The 17,696-nt window shown below is 34.3% G+C and overlaps 1 protein-coding gene across 1 annotated transcript; it reads left to right on the top strand.

Annotated features, from left to right (window-relative positions):
- Positions 1-10,146: 10,146 nt before the first annotated feature.
- Positions 10,147-16,955, top strand: LOC122041960 (NADH dehydrogenase [ubiquinone] flavoprotein 1, mitochondrial-like). The gene is made up of 2 exons (XM_042601861.1): positions 10,147-10,265; positions 15,132-16,955. The coding sequence occupies exons 1-2, from the start codon at positions 10,242-10,244 to the stop codon at positions 16,599-16,601; spliced, it is 1,494 nt and encodes a 497-aa protein (XP_042457795.1). The 5' UTR covers positions 10,147-10,241; the 3' UTR covers positions 16,602-16,955.
- Positions 16,956-17,696: the final 741 nt, after the last annotated feature.

The following is a 17,696-nucleotide window of genomic DNA, read 5'->3' as shown; positions in this document are numbered from 1 at the left end:
GGTATATTTTAATTTAAACAAAAAGTTTTTTAGAATCATTTCTTGTTTAAATAGTAAATTAACCAAAGTAGAAAATGAAAACAAATTACTTCTTGAGGAAAATCAAAACCTCAAGGAACAATTAAAAAATTCAAATCCAACTCAAGATCTAACACTTGAGGAGGAGAATTTATCATTAAAAAATGAAATAAACAATTTAAAGGAGATGTTAGAAAAATTCACAACAAGATCAAAAAATTTAGACTTAATCCTAAATAATCAAAAAGCATGTTATAATAAAACCGGATTAGGATATAAGTCAAATTCAAATAAAACCTTCAAATCATTAATTACCCAATACAAATCAACCAATTTAGCTTGGGTTCCGAAAGTGTGTCTGACCACGCAAGTAGGACTTAATCAATATTATATACCTAAAGAAAAAATACATTATATAAAATCGAATAAACCAAACCAAAATCCAAAATACAAACCTAAATCAAATTCAAAATCTAAACAGTTTGAAAATCAACGAAATTATCAACAAGTTAATCATAACTATAAAAAGAATCGACACAAGCCTAAAATCAAAATTTATTAAAAGTCAATAATTCAGGGGGAGGCTCCAGAATAGCTGGCACCTCCAAAACTAACTTACCCGATAGGGTAACCCAAAACTTACCAACCCGGCAGGGTAATTAGGATTAGTTAAAAAGAGACCAAGTTTAACTTGAATCATGGTATTGGTGAAATTTTTGGATGATAGTACGTTAGGGAAACTTGGGCATCGCATGTCTAGAAAGATATGGTTTCGATCTGATGCATTTGGCCAAGTGGAACTGACCGAAGCTACCCTTAAACGAATCCTAACCAGTTAGACCAAGATTTAGTACTAAGTTCCGTGGATAGGACTATTCGGAAAACCTCGAAAGGTTGGTTACTTCTAATGATGTCCTTGTGACTCACCAAGCTTAGAAGTTTATCCGAAGAATGCCTATTTGTGGAAACCAAAGCTAAGTCTGAATCTAACACAAGTTAAACCAAAACTCTGTAATCAAACCAATTTCATCTCACAAAATCATAGGATTCCCTGATTGATAATATAGATCGGGTGAGATGAATAAGGCTTAAAAATTTTTCAAAATTTTAATTTTAAACTTAAAAATTAATTTCAAAATTTTAATTTTAAACTTAAATTAATTTTAAAATTTTAATTTTAAACTTAAAAATTAATTTTAAAATTTTAAACTTAAAAATTAATTTTAAATGTTTTTTTAAACTTAAAAATTAATTTCAAAATTTTAATTTTAAACTTAAAAATTAATTTCAAAATTTTAATTTTAAACTTAAAAATTAATTTCAAAATTTTAATTTTAAACTTAAAAATTAATTTCAAAATTTTAATTTTAAACTTAAAAATTAATTTCAAAATTTTAATTTTAACTTAAAAATTAATTTCAAAATTTTAATTTTAAACTTAAAAATTAATTTCAAAATTTTAATTTTAAACTTAAATTAATTTTAAACTTAAAAATTAATTTCAAAATTTTAATTTTAAACTTAAAAATTAATTTCAAAATTTTAATTTTAAACTTAAATTAATTTTAAAATTTTAATTTTAAACTTAAAAATTAATTTTAAAATTTTAAACTTAAAAATTAATTTTAAAATTTTAATTTTAAACTTAAAAATTAATTTCAAAATTTTAATTTTAAACTTAAAAAAAAAATTTCAAAATTTTAAACTTAAAAATTAATTTCAAAATTTTAATTTTAAACTTAATTTTAAAATTTTATTCAAACTTAAAACTTAACTTCAAACCTAATTTCAAAAAAAAAAAAAGGTCAAAAACCAGGGGCGGGCGCCCCTGGTATTCCCCTCCGGGGCGCCCGGAAGGGGTTCCGGGCGCCCCGCCCTAGCAACCCCGGGCGCCCGGAAGGGATCCAGGCGCCCGGAGTCCCCTATAAATAAGGGGCAGCAGGCGCCCCCAACCTTTGCCCCACCAATTCTCACTTGTGCCAAGGTTCACTTTGAACCTCAGTGCGAAAGTACTCTAAATCAAAATTTTCTTGCGGTGAAGACGCTGTTGCGATTCAACCGAGGTCGTCAAATCTATATTTTTCGATGGCTCCTCGGTAAATAAAATACTTCCCCTCTCTAAAATCTTATTAGAATTTGTCTTCTCAATTTTTTCTTAGAATATTCTTTTATTTATATACAGTAGGAAACGAACAAATACTGGTGCTGGACCCTCCAATGCTAGTACAGACCCTAGGTTTCCCACAGACGAACTTAGGATTAAGTTTGAGTCCACCATTTATAAGGCCATTAGGACTACCTGCATAGATAGATCGTTCTTTCTAAGGTCATGTCCCTCTACTTTAGAGGTTATAGGCCACTATAACTTAACGAACCTTGTCGAATGTACCAGTCCAATAAACATAAGTCTGTGTGCCGAATTTTGCAATAACCTAGTAAAAGTAGACGATTTCACCTATACCACTAGGGCAGCAGGCACTGATATCGTATTTTCCCCTACGACTATCCGAGAGTTTTTAGAGTTGCGTCCATCTACTTGCTCCTTTTTGTGCTATCCTCCGAGGGATCTACCGTTCGAAGATCCCTACTCACATATTACTCTCGATACGATTTATTCGTATTTTTTCGGGGGAGAGAGAGATCCCACTGTGACACAGTTTAGGTCAGTAGAACTTCGAGTCCAGGACTACGCTCTTTATAGGGTTGTAGTCCTTTGCATTTTACCACTGACTACTCGGGACATCGCTGTGATGCGCCCATTCCATTCGTTCTTACTTTTTGCCCTGATTCATAGGTTAGACATTGACATCAGCCTACATATCTTCTCCACCATCATCTATTCAGCTGGATTTGTGACTGACAGTCGAGTCCATATGCCATTTGGTCACATTCTGACAGCCTATATGTCCTCGTTGCACATTGATGTCACTAGGGGAGACGTTGCCCATATGACCGAGTTCGATGTTATAGCCGCTCGGAACTTTTCCCTAGCCGGCATCCATATAGATAGAGATGACGGGACTATGTCTTGGCGGAGGGGGGCACAGCACCAGCCCGATCCAGACGCACAGGTGGACGAGTTCATGCTCGCACTATTTCCAGAGGAAGCCGCACCAGCTCCACCACCACCCCCAGCTCGAGCACCACGACACGCTCCCCGCACTCTAGCCGACCGTATGACCGGACTAGAGAGAGCTATGGCGAGTCTCCAGCAGGAGAACTCTGATTTTCATCGGGACATACGGCGAGAGGTTGCCGAGTTACGAGCTGCCGAAGACACCTGACACACTGAGCTGATGGCACTTCTTCGATCCTTGGGATCTGGACCACCCCCTTCATCATCTCAGTAGCTTTAGTGATGACCTACTTCTGTAGCTACACTACTTGTAAAATATTTTGGATTTATCTAGTGATATTTCAGACCTACATTGATTATGTTCTATCTCGGTAGACTATAATTTTTCTAAAAACTAGTTTAAAAAAAAAATATTTTTTAACTTATAAGTTAAAACTGTATGTTTTAAAAAAACTTACCATTTTTAGATTTTCAAAAACAGTTTTGGCCTTAGACTATTTTTGAATCCTTAGAAAGCATGTACCCATAGGACTAGTTTTTGAGAATCTCACCAACACCCTAGGTTTACCTTGCTTGTGTTTGACAAACATAGAAAGGGGTGAGATGCATAGGCCAACTGTCTGGACTTAAGATGCTTATTTCAGTGCATCAACATAAGTCTGGACGTTAAATACAACTCAGATATTAATCAGATTAAAGTTAATCAGTCAAGTCAAAAAAAAAACTGACTGCTTGTAATCAACTTAATCTGACTAACCATGTGAAAGCTACTATCTTCTGATAGCTAGTTAGTACCTAATTGGTTAGACAGCTGGTTAAAATTAAATATCAAGTTCAGGGGGAGAATTAACTCAAATTTTGTGTGTTTGAAAAATGCCTTTTAAAACCTAACCAATGTTTGAACATTGATTTACAAAATTTAAATTTAACTAAGTATTTGAAAAATGTGAAAGTTTAATCCCACCCAATTCTCAAACCTGATTGGAAAAATTAACTATTTCCAAATTTAGCCTTTATCAAATTAGCCTTAAAAATTAATTTTGGCAAAAATTTTATTTCTTGAAAAATTATTTAATTTTTGCTTTGTTTTGAAAAATCGAAGTTGAAAAATTTACCTTTTTGAAAAGTAGATGTTACTTAAACATAAAAAGTAAATTTGAAAAACCTATTTTGAAAATTTCCACACGCTTGAGAGTTAAACTTGATTAACCTTAAATTTATACTTTTCAAAACTCAACTTGTCTCCCCCAAGTCAACTTGACTATTTTTTGACTTGGTGTTAAAAATTGCACTTTTATCTTTCAAATTTTGAACCAAACTTAGATATCTTTCAAAATTTGATTACCTGTTACAGTAACTCTTCACTATGATTATTTACCTTTGTTCATTTTTTGATGAATGCCAAAGGGGGAGGAGGGTTAGGTGGTTAAGTTAGCTAAACCAATTTGAAAACACAAACTAACTTTAAAACCACACAAATGCATGTTGTTTCTTGCATATGCTTTCACTAACTTAACCAGGTTGTCATTCCATCAAAAAGGGGGAGATTGTTGGTGCGGCTAGCACTAACGATTTAACCTAGGTTTTGATGAATGACAAATAGGTTAAGTTAGTCTTGTTGTTGTCTGACACTTTGATCGAGTGTGCCGGATAGCTGGCGAGAAGTCCAAGCGGGTCGACGGGCTGACCGGACGCTTGGCGAGAAGTCCAGCTAGGTCGACGGGCTGACCGGATAGCTGGCGAGAAGTCCAAGCGGGTCGACGGGCTGACCGGACGCTTGGCGAGAAGTCCAGACGGGTCGACGGGCTGACCGGACGTCTGGCAGGTAAGTGAGGTAAGTCACTGGAGGGGAGTGACTGTGAGGACGCGTTCCCGGGAAGGGAACATTAGGCGTCGATCCGGCTTAGATCCATTTCGGATGTCTAAGTCGAGATCGTGACTAGATTCCGGTCTCGGAAAGACGGAATCTAAGTCATACTCTCTTTATCCATCTGTTGAACTTTAACTGTGCTAACAATTTGTTTTACAGGATGTATATTTGCCTCGGACTAACTTTGTTTTGCAAGAAAAAGGAGTCTTTCTGGAACAAGGTGGTCCGGGCGCCCGGAAGGCGAATTTTATCCATCCAAGTTGTCGCCACGTGGAGCATCTTGGTTTGAGCAGTTACGTCACACTCCAGGCGCCCGGAAGGGATCCAGGCGCCCGGAACAGCATATAAAAGAAGCCCCAGGCAGGAGCTTCAAAAATCAATTTTGACTGAGAACCCTTCTACTGCTGGTCTTGCTGCTCGACGTTCAAGTGCGACGTCAACAACGCTCCGACAAAAGTGCTCCTCCGGTGTTTATTTAATTTTTCATTGTCGGTATTGCTTTATTATTACTAGCATTTCCTGTACTTATTCTGTAATTATATTTCGACTTGTTAGTGATTGCCCAACGAAAGTGGTCAAGGACCACGGGCCTTCGAGTAGGAGTAGTCACAGGCTCCGAACGAAGTAAAAACATCTGTGTCTACTTTATTTTTCCACTGCGTTTATACTCGTCTTTTTCGAATCGATATTCACCCCCCCTCTATCCAATCTAACGGTCCTACAGTATGTATTCCTCTTCCTTTTCCTTTTGATTAATTGGCCTGCCATTAGCTGTTCTACATTATTGTTCCAGAGCAAGCTTCTTTGGACTTAAAGATGGAGCATCCAAGTTATGATCATTGAAGTGTTTTGTGATTCAATGTTCAGATCACAGACGAATGCACATCTTAAAGTCTTGCTTGTCGATGTTGTCCAATTCCATAGTTGTGAAGTGATCAGAAAGTCTTGCTTGTTGATGTCGTCTGATTCCATAGCTGTGAAGTGATCGAACCAGTCCATTTCAATGTCTGTTTGTTTTGTTTTCCACAGTTGGGAGGTAATTTTGCCTCCTTGCTGATGTAATTTGTAATGGATTGCAGTTAGATGGTTAATAGCCAAAGATTTAGGTTGCAATTGTATGAATCTCAATTAACATTGAGCTATCCCATGTGTAGAAAGAAGTAAAAAAAAATTAAAAAAAAAGTCGAACTACCGTCTCTATTGCTAATTGTATCCTTTTAATATCAAATTGAAGGAAAGATGTTTGAGTGTGTGACATTCCATAGACAATGTTTATTTTTCTTTAATTCTCCGTTTATTTCTTGAACATACATTGCAATAAGTAATTGCTATTTGATCTTGGACCATTTTGTCTCCTATCAACATCATCATGGAGACTTTTATAGGCCAAGTAATTGATGGGTTATGACCCTCAACCAATCAATAAGCAAAACAACGAATCACTAGAAATAAATAACTAATAACAAAAGAAGATCATGATGATAATATGGGAAGAAAATATTGAGCTCGAGTGCAAAAAGACAGTAGGCAGCCCATGTCTACCTTTCTAATTATCAAGTATATGAACAAGACTTCGTAGACAAGCATAAGCTGCTAAATGAATCACAAAGGATCTGAGGGGTTGCGGCGAGAGGTCGACAGCAAGAACAATGGGGCGGTACTGAGGGGCACGATCTGGAAGCTTCGTGGCCACACGAGGATCTGAGAGCGAGGAACACCGGAACGGCAAGTATGGCGTTGCGATGGCAAAATAGGGCAAGGACATTGTCGCGACGGCGAAATAGGGTTTGGAGGTTGCACGAGGTAGGGTCTGGAAGCTTCTCGTCGAAGGTTTGTTGCGCGAGCAACAAGGGCACACGGCGAGGATGACGGCGCGGTAGCAAAATAAGGTTGCCCTAGTTTTCGCTTTTGTAGAGTGATCGGCTTTGGAGGCGATGATAAAAGTGTGCCATGTGGAAAAAACGAAAAAGCAAAAAAAAATGAAAAAGTCAAAACGTGTTAGGTGAGAAATAGAAAAGAAAAAAAAAACACAAATTAAATGTGTTGGTCAGCAAACAAAACAACGCTGAACAGGGGCCACGTCCACGTCACGAAGTGCCAACGTAGAAGTCGCGTACAGTCGTACAGTATAACACTTATATATATCTTACTATCTTACTATTTTATTAAAAATCTCCCCCCTTTACTAACTAACTTTGGTGAAGCCTAAAATGAATTTACGTTACTGTCCTTTTTTCTATTCACACTAAAAATAATTTCAAGATTTATTAGTAATTTTCTTTGGTTGTTTTATATAAAAAATATAGTTTTTCCCACATTTTAGAATTGACAACATTATAATCAAAGAAGCTTCTATAAATATTTTAGGCTGACGATGTTAAAAAATATACTTTTCTTAATTTCTTTTATTAAGATAAGTATAATATTAAATTAAAATAATTTTTTGTATAGGGAAGCTCATTACAATAGTTTATTGCTGGAATTCTCTAACGTGACACTAGAAAATCCAAACAATTCGAATTTTCAAAGACTCAAATAATTTATATATTATTATATTACACACGCAATGCGTGTGTACGATCACACTAGTATATATATATATATATATATATATATATATATATATGTATGTATGGGATAAAGTTTGGATTGAAATGGACTTAGTTAAATCCATCAATGGCTTAGATGTTTTTTTTATCAAATTTTAAAAAGGACAAAATCAGGATAATACATACAAACTGTTATTACTATCCTAAAGTAAATCAGAGAATATATGTACAGTATGTTACTATATAAAAGTTAAAATGGTTGAATTTTTAAACTTTTTATTTTAAAACTGATAAGTCCAGATATCATTGATTTTTTTTTAAACAAAATCACAGAAATAGTAATATTTTGAAGAAATCAATTCAAAATGGTGAAGTTTTGACCAAAATAACATCACCAAAATATTTTATTTAAAAAAATTGTTTTTTTCAATTTGATTTATGTTTTATCTTATAATTAGCTATTAAAAAGATAAAAATAATAAAAATATATTGTTTACTTTTATTAACGTTCCTAGCTGACCCATCAGGATGGATGTTGTCGTAATGTTCACTTAATTTTATAATTTTTTTATTAATCTTTTTTATTTTTTATTTTTTATTTTTTATTTAAACTCTAAATTAAAATAATATAGATAAATTTAGAAGATTATGATGAGTTTAATGATATTTTTTTTTAAAAAAAAATGAACTTTTTAGGTCATCAAAATATAGTGGTGGTGTTTCTTCGACATTACTCTTAAAAATATATCTTATATTATGAAATGAAAATTGATATGAACATTAATATCCCGCTAAAAATAATTAAGTTTTTGTTGATTTAGTTCTCAATTTAAATAAAGAACTCATTTTTAATTTAGTTTAGGACTGAAAAGGCGTATTTAGGAATTTCGTTGATAAAATTAAAGTACGGTGCACCTTTTGAAAAATCCAGAAAACTAAGTACGCCCATTAGTAAAATGTCACTTTTGTTTTTATTATTTTTTATGTATAGTAGATCTAAATAGATAATACAACCGAGAAGCTATTGAAATTCAACTATACTTATAAAACACCAAACAACTAAGAAACATTAGTTTTGAAAAAATTGATAAATGTTTTTTTATTAATGATGGATTTGAATTTATAGATGCATTAAGTAGTCAATTGAGTCCACTCAGGCTTTTAAGACATTTAAAATAGTTTTTAAATGTTGTAATTAATTTTGATTAAAACTATTCGATAAAGTCCTCAAATGAAAATGTGATTTACAATTAAGAGATATTGGATTTCTAGACTGTCTACTATTAATACTTCCTGATTTATTCTCATGATTCCATGAAGGTCGAACCAATCACCCAAGCTCAATATTACTTTATCATTTTTCATTTTTCATTTTTCAAAGGATAAAAACTAAATTTTGAGCAACTAGTCCTCAAACTACTAATAATTTCAAAATCACTAAAATCCACTCAAAATAATCATATAATATTTTTAGATAAAATTATTAAATAAAGTTTTTGACTAAATGTAAGCGTAGAGATGCAATTCTATTCAAGAGTCTATTAGACTTCATCTATCCTTTTAAAATATCAAAACAATTACAAAAATAATCATATAATTTTTTTTTTATCAAAATTATTAGATAACTAATTAATTTTAGTCAAAATTGTTAAATGTTTTAGGAGGAATAGTAGGCGAAGAGAGAAAAGTAGGGCAAGAGGTGGAGGAAAATAGAGGAAAGGAAAAGGAGGAAAAATGATCAAAAGAGAGGGCAGGTGTGAATAAAAAATTAGTTAAACCTAATAAACTAATTCAATTTAAAAATCCGGTTCTATTATTTTGGTAGTTTAATATTTTTTTTAATTTTTTTTTTATTAATTCGATTTTGATTTTTAATTTTCTTATTCAATTAAATTGAATAAATCAAAATACACAAAATCAAACTGAATATTTTCCATAGTGGTTTTAAAAAAATTCTAATTTTGATTTTGATTAAATCTATCATTAGTAAAAAAAATAAGATAATTTTATTTTTATTAAATTAATTAATATTTTATTGATTTGATTTATTTAATTTTTATTGATTAAAAAAATAATTTATTTAATTTTCGATTAATTCGGTTGGATTTAATTTTAATTGAATAGTCACTTAAGAGACGCTGACAACATATTTAATAGGAGTTCTCTGGACAAATGTTAAATTTGGACAAATTAATTAGGACGGTTAAGGATTTAGGGTTTAATAGATTATATATTTTTTTAAACTGATGATAAATTTCAATTAGTTTAGAAGATATTTAGAAATGAAAACAAAATGTAAATTAGAAATAAAAAATAGAAATCGATCAAAAAAAAAAAAAAAGGGATCGGAGTAATAAAAAAAAAACTCTGTTCTTTTAGTCCTATCCAACGGAAAAAACGAGAAGAATATATGAAAATATAATTTATTCTTTAGTTTACTTTGGGCCACTGGTTATACGCCGGAAGCTTTGGGTTAAATACCGATATTTTAAATTACCCCTGAAAAAAATAACTTGAAGCTCAACAACACCCTTTTACAAAATTTATCTTAAAATTATTTAAAACACAGCAGCCCAGCCCAGCCAGCCCAGTATGGAGAAGCCCATGCCATGTCTATTTTACAGCGTCGTTGAGTACATCACATCGTCTTTAGGATCCTCCCCTTTCCTTGGTGACTCGTGGGGGCAAGGCAAGTGACGGCGGTGTTCTTCAGGGAAATCTGGCAAATATGTTGTTGGCCAGACGTGGATCCGTGAGTTTCATTTTCATTCTTTTTTTTTTTTTTTGGTTTATTTGGTTTTCGTAGATCCTTTTTGTGCTTTTAAAATTTTGGTTAATATTTGTTGTAGCCTTCTCTACTTGTCATAGGAATAAGTGAGTAGGGATTGTGATACAAATGGATTACCAGATGTTATTTGTTCTCGATCAATACTACGGGTGTGGTTAGGACGATGAAATCTATCTGATCTAAGTTAGGGTTTATTTTGCTAGTGTCAATCCCACGCTAATCTGAGATTTTTACAGAGGTGTTTGTAGACGCCCTCTTGATAAAATTATGCGAAATGAAAAATTATGAGAATAGAGGGAAGAAAAATATATGACCCTCAGCTCTTTAAAATCTACTAATTCGTCCCAATGTGACAAAAGCACATTATTCCCATGTCGAAATTTGGTCTGACCTTAAATTAGTAAAAAAAAAAAAAAAATCAAATTAACGCTAATCACCATGACTACCCAATGGGTTTGTTTGAAAACCAACCTGACTTCAATTCAATGCCAAAATCGAATTTGTTGGTTGATTTGACTTATTACATCATCTAAAAATTTTACAATTAATTTAAGATGCAAAAAAAAAAAAATTAAATACAATAAAACTTGATATATCAGATCAATAAAATATTAATTTAAAATAGAAATTATCGTATAAGGAAATCAATAATGACTGCAAAGTATTAGAAATTATATACTGCCCTCTGCTCTGTGATTCCACATGGTCACAATATGTTTTGGGTGTTTTGAAAAGGGCATTCATGTATTGAGCAACAAAAGGGGTATGTTGCCTTGTGGACGGTGCTTTAATTGATTAATAAAAATTTGGTGGTTGAGTTATACTCTACACGCTGATGGATGATTTTATTATTCAGTTCTTTGCATATGATTTCAATAGTGACCTTATTACATATGCCTTCTTCCAGTGTTTCATCATTCACAATTAATCAGGATTTATTGAATACATTGAAATAAGATATACTAAATCGGTAAATCTTAATTTCTTTTATTTCAACAAAGTAATTGCAAAGTTCCTAAAAAAAAGATTAATAGGAAACTTGAAAGCCATATGAGACTTATGTTAATAAACATAAACCGTGGAAATTTTGAGCTCATTCATGAATTCACTCCAATTTGTCCTTCATCAAAAGGATAAATTTCCATTTCATCTTATTTTGTAAATAAAAGATGAGTGATAGCAATCTGCAAGATGGAAACTTTTAATTGCTGGAGCACTTCTGGCAACCAGAAAATTTCATTTTAAACCTTTTCTTTTGGATGCCGAAGCCATATGTTATTTGAAATTCATCATAGGAGCCATGAAAAATTAATTTTTATGCATTGGATTCCACTTAAGTGTATGGATTTCTTTTGGTTTTGGATTTCACATTGGATTGTGTTTGGTAGATTTTTTTACAGCCCCATCTATCCCTTTCCACCTAAGTCTAATTTACTCAACTCTAATTATAGAACCTACTGGTTTTTGTTGAACATGCACATAAATCTTAGCTTATTTCTCTTATTTTATCATCTATTGAACATAATACTACTAGGTTTTCTTATTTTATTTTATTTAACAACCATACACATCCATCTTAACATTGCCATCTCGCCTTCATTAACATTTTAATCAATTGTTTAATCACAATCTTATCAAAATTTATTTTATCAACAAGTCTCTAGAAGTTTCTCTCAGTTTAACCACCTTGCTTATCTTATTAATAACATATTCAATAAAATTTATTTGTCCAATAATTGATCAAAGATATTCAAAGCTTCTTACAAGGATTTCTAAGTTGTCCTATTAAACTAATCCCCTCTTATGTTTTGTTTAAATGAGATTTCATGTGTTTAGGGTATAATTTACAGTGCTTCAAACCTTTAGTTTATAAAGTTCCTCTCCAAATTTTTTGTTTCAAATTTATTCCATCTAACTAGAGCTATAGATTAAATTTCTGCTTACGTGCTTTATCTGTGTATCATTGGAATTTTTAAAAATAATGAATCAAATGGTTTCTTAAATCTTGTGTTATCATGTCATGCAGAGCTTTACAAGGCATTTTTAGGCAATAGGCAATCGACCCACTCCCTAATACATATATATTTACTCCCTACTGATACAAAAATTTATGATTTGACATATATATCCAACAAAGTATATTAATCAACTAAAACATGTTCAGTGGTATACTGATAAAGAAGCTCAATACATACAATTCATTGTTCCACATTAAAATATCTAACACAACGAAACCCATGATGTACATAACATGATAATGTAATTAGTAAACACAGTATATCAAATCAAGCAAATTCTATAATAAGATTCATAAATACAAATTGCATGACATTACATTACTTTTTGCAAGGAAAAAGAGGAGATTATGGAGAAGAAGATAGGGGATTCAACGTGAGGAAGAGTTCTATATTGTAGTGGTAAAAATAGAAATCTGAGATTAAAAGAGGAATAAGTTGCTATTAAAAGGGAAGAAATACACAAAATGAAGATAGAGAAAATACATTTAATAGGAGAAGAAAAGATAGAGGAAAATTATTTTTTAAAGCAGTGCGACTATGAGTTTGGCGCAAATTTAGTTGTCTCCTAAGTTTGTGAGTTTGGGGTTGTGAGTGAGTACAGAGTTTTGAAGTCAGGGGGAGAGGAATCAGGTCAGGCTTTTTGGTATTAATCAAATGAACTAGTATTCTCAAGTGAACTATTTTTATAAAAATTATTTAACTCGCTTAATACATTTTCTTGAATTGCCTGAGCCAATTAAGTGGTTCTTCAGGACTGATTCTTAAACACCCTCCTAAACAGTATCTCAGATTATGTGCCTATCAAAATCGCTTAGGCAGCCAATATCTCATATTAATTATGTGATGTGATCCTATCAAAATTGCCTAAGTAGCTGTCTTGCCACTTTTTAAAATAATGGTGTTATGCACTTCCCAGGCTAAAAAATTAAGATTACAAGATTGTTGTGGTGAGACCAACTATAATTCAGAATGTTTGCTTGTTAGGAAACAATATATACAAAAAAAAACATCAGTATAATAGAGATGGAAATGCTAATATGGATATGTGTGGGTATTAAAATGATAAAAAAAATAATGTTATTTTGGAAAAATTAAGTGTATCTCCGAATATAATGATATAAAACAGATTAAGATGATATAGACATGTCAAAGTTAAAAATGACTGTTAGTTGCTAGTGTTAAAGAGGTTGAGTTTTTGGTGTTGGCGTTGATGGCTTATTTATTGTCATTAGTAAGTGGTATAAAAATTCTGGAAATTAATGCTTTAGATGCTTTTGCATTGAGTGCAATGGCACTTGGAGATCCATGTAGCTGACTCCTAATAATAAGTGCTAACACAACTTATTTGTTGTGTATCTTAAGCTAATATTGCTAGTTTTAGCAAGCACTTGACAAGTATTTCATTTCAGTTTCTCAGAGTATATTCATATTTGCCAAATACATTAGTTATGTTTTTGATTTAGACCTTAAGGCGAATGCCAATTCCCTCATCTATTGCTTTTCAAAAATCCAGTTAGTCTCATTGACTATTCTTGAGATGACCGGCCCGACCCCATGTAATTTTTCCACCGGCCACTAGGGTAAATCGGGAAGCGCGCGTGGCGGATAGCCCAAGAGCCCAACATCCTTTGGTTCTGCGCCCTATTTGGAGGAAAAAATCCTGCAAATACGTCGCAGCTGGGGATTGAATCGCGGGTACCTGGGTGACAACCTGGATGTCTTACCGCGGCACCATAGCCCCGGGGACCTCTCATCTATTGCTTTTGATACTATATATACTGACATTTCATGCCGAAAATCATGGGTAATATGCTCTAGAGAATACTTTTTACCTAGTGTCAGTATCAAAGCTTGACCAGTTAGGTGAGATATGACAATCAAATCAGACTGATGTGGATGTGCAGAAACACTGGAATTAGTATCTCACTGAATCTTTTGGTGAACAAAGAAGTAGTGTACATCTTATTGAATCTCTTTCAAATTAAATGTGTCCCTTGTAGTGATACTGTGGTAGAACCTAGACCTTCAACTTCAAACCCATACCTTGCAAAGGGGTCTTAAACGTCTTTGTGGTCCATGTGCGATTGATTTGGCTTGACAGGGATGTGTAAATTTTGTGATAGTTTTGTATGATCTAAATAGCCTCACATCACTCGTGAGCTATGTTGGAAGCATCACACCCTTGATAGCTCCCAAGGAAAATCCTGAATTGGATGGGAAATCCTTCTCAGAACATGGAGTGTGAATGACCTTCAACTTCAAACCCATACATCGCAGAGGGGTCTTGGACGTCTTTGTGCTCCATTTGTGATTGATTTGGCTTGATACGGATGTGCTTGATTCAGTAATGAATTTTGTGATGGTTTTGTATTATCTAAATAGCCTCACATCACTCGTGAGCTAGGTTGGAAGTATCTAGCTCCAAGACCAATCACATACGATCAGGTAGCACTCTGTGGGATTGGGTCCTAACAAATATGTTCAAGCTAGGATGGAAGTTTTGACAAAGTTTGAGAAACCATTTAATCTTTCTTGCGTTTTGGTTGATAATTCTCCTATATATTCTATATTTGTCAGCGAGTGCTGTTGCCTGCTTGGCAACATTAATTTGTTTTATAATTATGCTGTTCAGGAGCGGTTCCAGTCTTTTGCTAAGTTATGCTACATTACTTATTATTGTTCACATATTCCTTGAGGTGTTAGTAGATACATCTATGCATTACTCTGTTGTAAATTCACTGTGTCATTTTCATTACATGTAAGGCTCATTGTACTTCAAGTTTCATGTCTGACATGTGTATGTGCCTTTTAGGCATATCTCATGAACCATGGTTCTGTACTTAAGGCTGAAGTGGTTCATCGTTCCAATTGTTGGAGGCTGGCTTCTGTCTGTAGGTCATTCAGCACCCATGCTGCCCCATCAGGAAATACTCAGCCTCCTTCCCCACCCCCACCCCCACCCCCACCTGAAAAAACCCATTTTGGTGGCCTGAAGGATGAAGATCGCATTTTCACTAATCTATATTGTCTGCATGATCCTTTCCTAAAAGGTGCCATGAAAAGGGGTGACTGGTATAGAACCAAGGATTTGGTACTCAAAGGTAGTGACTGGATTGTTAACGAAATGAAGAAATCTGGTTTGCGAGGTCGTGGAGGAGCCGGTTTTCCATCTGGTCTGAAGTGGTCTTTCATGCCCAAGACATCTGATGGTCGTCCTTCTTACCTTGTCGTTAATGCTGATGAAAGTGAACCTGGTACATGTAAAGACAGGGAAATCATGCGCCATGATCCTCATAAACTGCTGGAGGGATGCCTTATTGCTGGAGTTGGTATGAGAGCAACAGCTGCATACATCTACATTAGAGGGGAGTATGTAAATGAGCGGTTGGCACTTGAAAAGGCTAGAAAGGAAGCATACCAAGCTGGATTGCTGGGAAAGAATGCTTGTGGATCTGGATACGATTTTGAAGTACACATACATTTTGGTGCTGGGGCTTACATCTGTGGTGAAGAGACAGCATTGATAGAGAGTCTTGAAGGAAAACAGGGGAAACCACGACTGAAGCCTCCTTTCCCAGCCAATGCCGGACTGTATGGCTGTCCAACCACTGTAACCAATGTGGAAACTGTGGCTGTGTCTCCTACAATTTTACGCCGGGGGCCTGAATGGTTTGCAAGTTTTGGGAGGAAAAACAACTCTGGCACAAAACTATTCTGTATATCTGGTCATGTAAACAAACCTTGCACGGTAGAAGAAGAGATGAGCATCCCATTGAAGGAATTGCTAGAAAGGCACTGTGGTGGTGTTAGAGGGGGTTGGGATAACCTATTAGCAGTTATCCCAGGAGGTTCTTCTGTTCCTCTTCTTCCAAAGCACATATGTGATGATGTCTTGATGGATTATGATGCTCTTAAAGCTGTTCAGTCTGGACTGGGTACTGCAGCTGTCATTGTAATGGACAAATCCACTGACGTTGTGGATGCAATAGCAAGACTGTCTTACTTCTATAAGCATGAAAGCTGTGGTCAGTGCACACCCTGCAGGGAGGGGACTGGATGGCTGTGGATGATTATGGAGAGGTTGAAGGTGGGGAACGCTAAGCTAGAGGAGATCGATATGCTCCAGGAAGTTACCAAGCAGATTGAAGGGCACACTATCTGCGCTTTGGGCGATGCTGCTGCTTGGCCAGTGCAGGGGCTTATTCGGCATTTTAGGCCAGAACTAGAAAGGAGAATCAAGGAGAGAGCACAGAAAGAGCTCTTGGAGGCAGCAGCTGCCTAAGTGCTCTACTCAAAGTTATCTCTATCTTTAAATTAATTTCCCGCATTTCAGCATCTAGCAAGAATAATGAAACGCAGCTAAGAATCACAGTAGTCCCGGAGTAGGTCTCATGTATCAATTTCTGGTCTTTTGAGACTGCAAATTCTGCCAGTGTTCATTATTGTCTTCTTAACGGATTATTTGTGCAGCCGTGAGTCTGCACCTCGAATCTTACCAAACTTCATTTTAACTCTTGGTTTGATTGAAATTCATCAAGTCGACACTTTTGCTGAACCTTCTTCTCAATGCTGTGTAATATAGTTACAGATGATACTTCAATCTTCCTGTAAAGTATATTTGGGTTGCTTTTGCAGACGAGGATTTCTTAAACCATGCTTGTTCGGGTGACAAGAATTACTACTTCTGGCTTTGTGCTCTCTAATTGTTGGTCTGTTTTTTGGCCCCTTGGGTAACTTGCCAGATCAAATTATTCGATTATTTGCCCGGAGAAAGGTAACTGTCAACATCTTAATGCTGGTATCTAGGTTTTCTGAGAATGTGCCCTAATGCTGAGTTTTACAAAGAAGAATTTACATTGGTTGAAGTTCTCTCAAAATACCTGTGTAAATGTTGTTTTTCCGGGTCGAAGGATACCCGTAAGATGTTTTTTTTTGCAAATCCGATCCTCTTTTTTCATTGCTGTTCATGCCTACAAGTTGAACATAATCAAAATCATTACTTTTTTAGACTGCAAACCATTGAAAAATGTTTTTTTGAGACAATTTTAACTAGAGGTGTTTGTTAGAAAAAAAAAACAATATGGAAGCTTATTTTTAAAAAATTAAACACGGGCTTTTGGACAAAATTTTCAAAAAAAAAAAAAAAAAATTCTTAAAGATCATGGTCCTCTCTGAACTTTATCCGTCGGCATGGATAGTTAGCAAGATCACCACTAGGCTCAATGTACTTTAGATAGTATAAATTTAATATGACTAAACTTATGCAATAGTTATAATATTATCCTATAATTAAACAATTGGTATTTATTTGGATCTTTGAAAGAATTTAATTTTGATAATTCATTCAAGGACCGCTATTTATCTCATTTTGATTCAA

This window comes from Zingiber officinale, chromosome 2A (assembly GCF_018446385.1).
Source record: "Zingiber officinale cultivar Zhangliang chromosome 2A, Zo_v1.1, whole genome shotgun sequence".
Taxonomy (NCBI): domain Eukaryota; kingdom Viridiplantae; phylum Streptophyta; class Magnoliopsida; order Zingiberales; family Zingiberaceae; genus Zingiber; species Zingiber officinale.
Note: the sequence above shows the minus strand (reverse complement) of the source record. Positions and strands in the feature narration are given on the sequence as shown.

What these genes read in the sequence shown, in the direction of transcription:
- LOC122041960 (XM_042601861.1), top strand. Translation starts at nt 10,242, where the DNA reads ATGTTGTTGGCCAGACGTGGATCC. An exon ending in TGTTGGCCAGACGTGGATCC is followed by an intron (nt 10,266 to 15,131) that starts GTGAGTTTCATT and finishes TGTGCCTTTTAG; the next exon opens with GCATATCTCATGAACCATGG.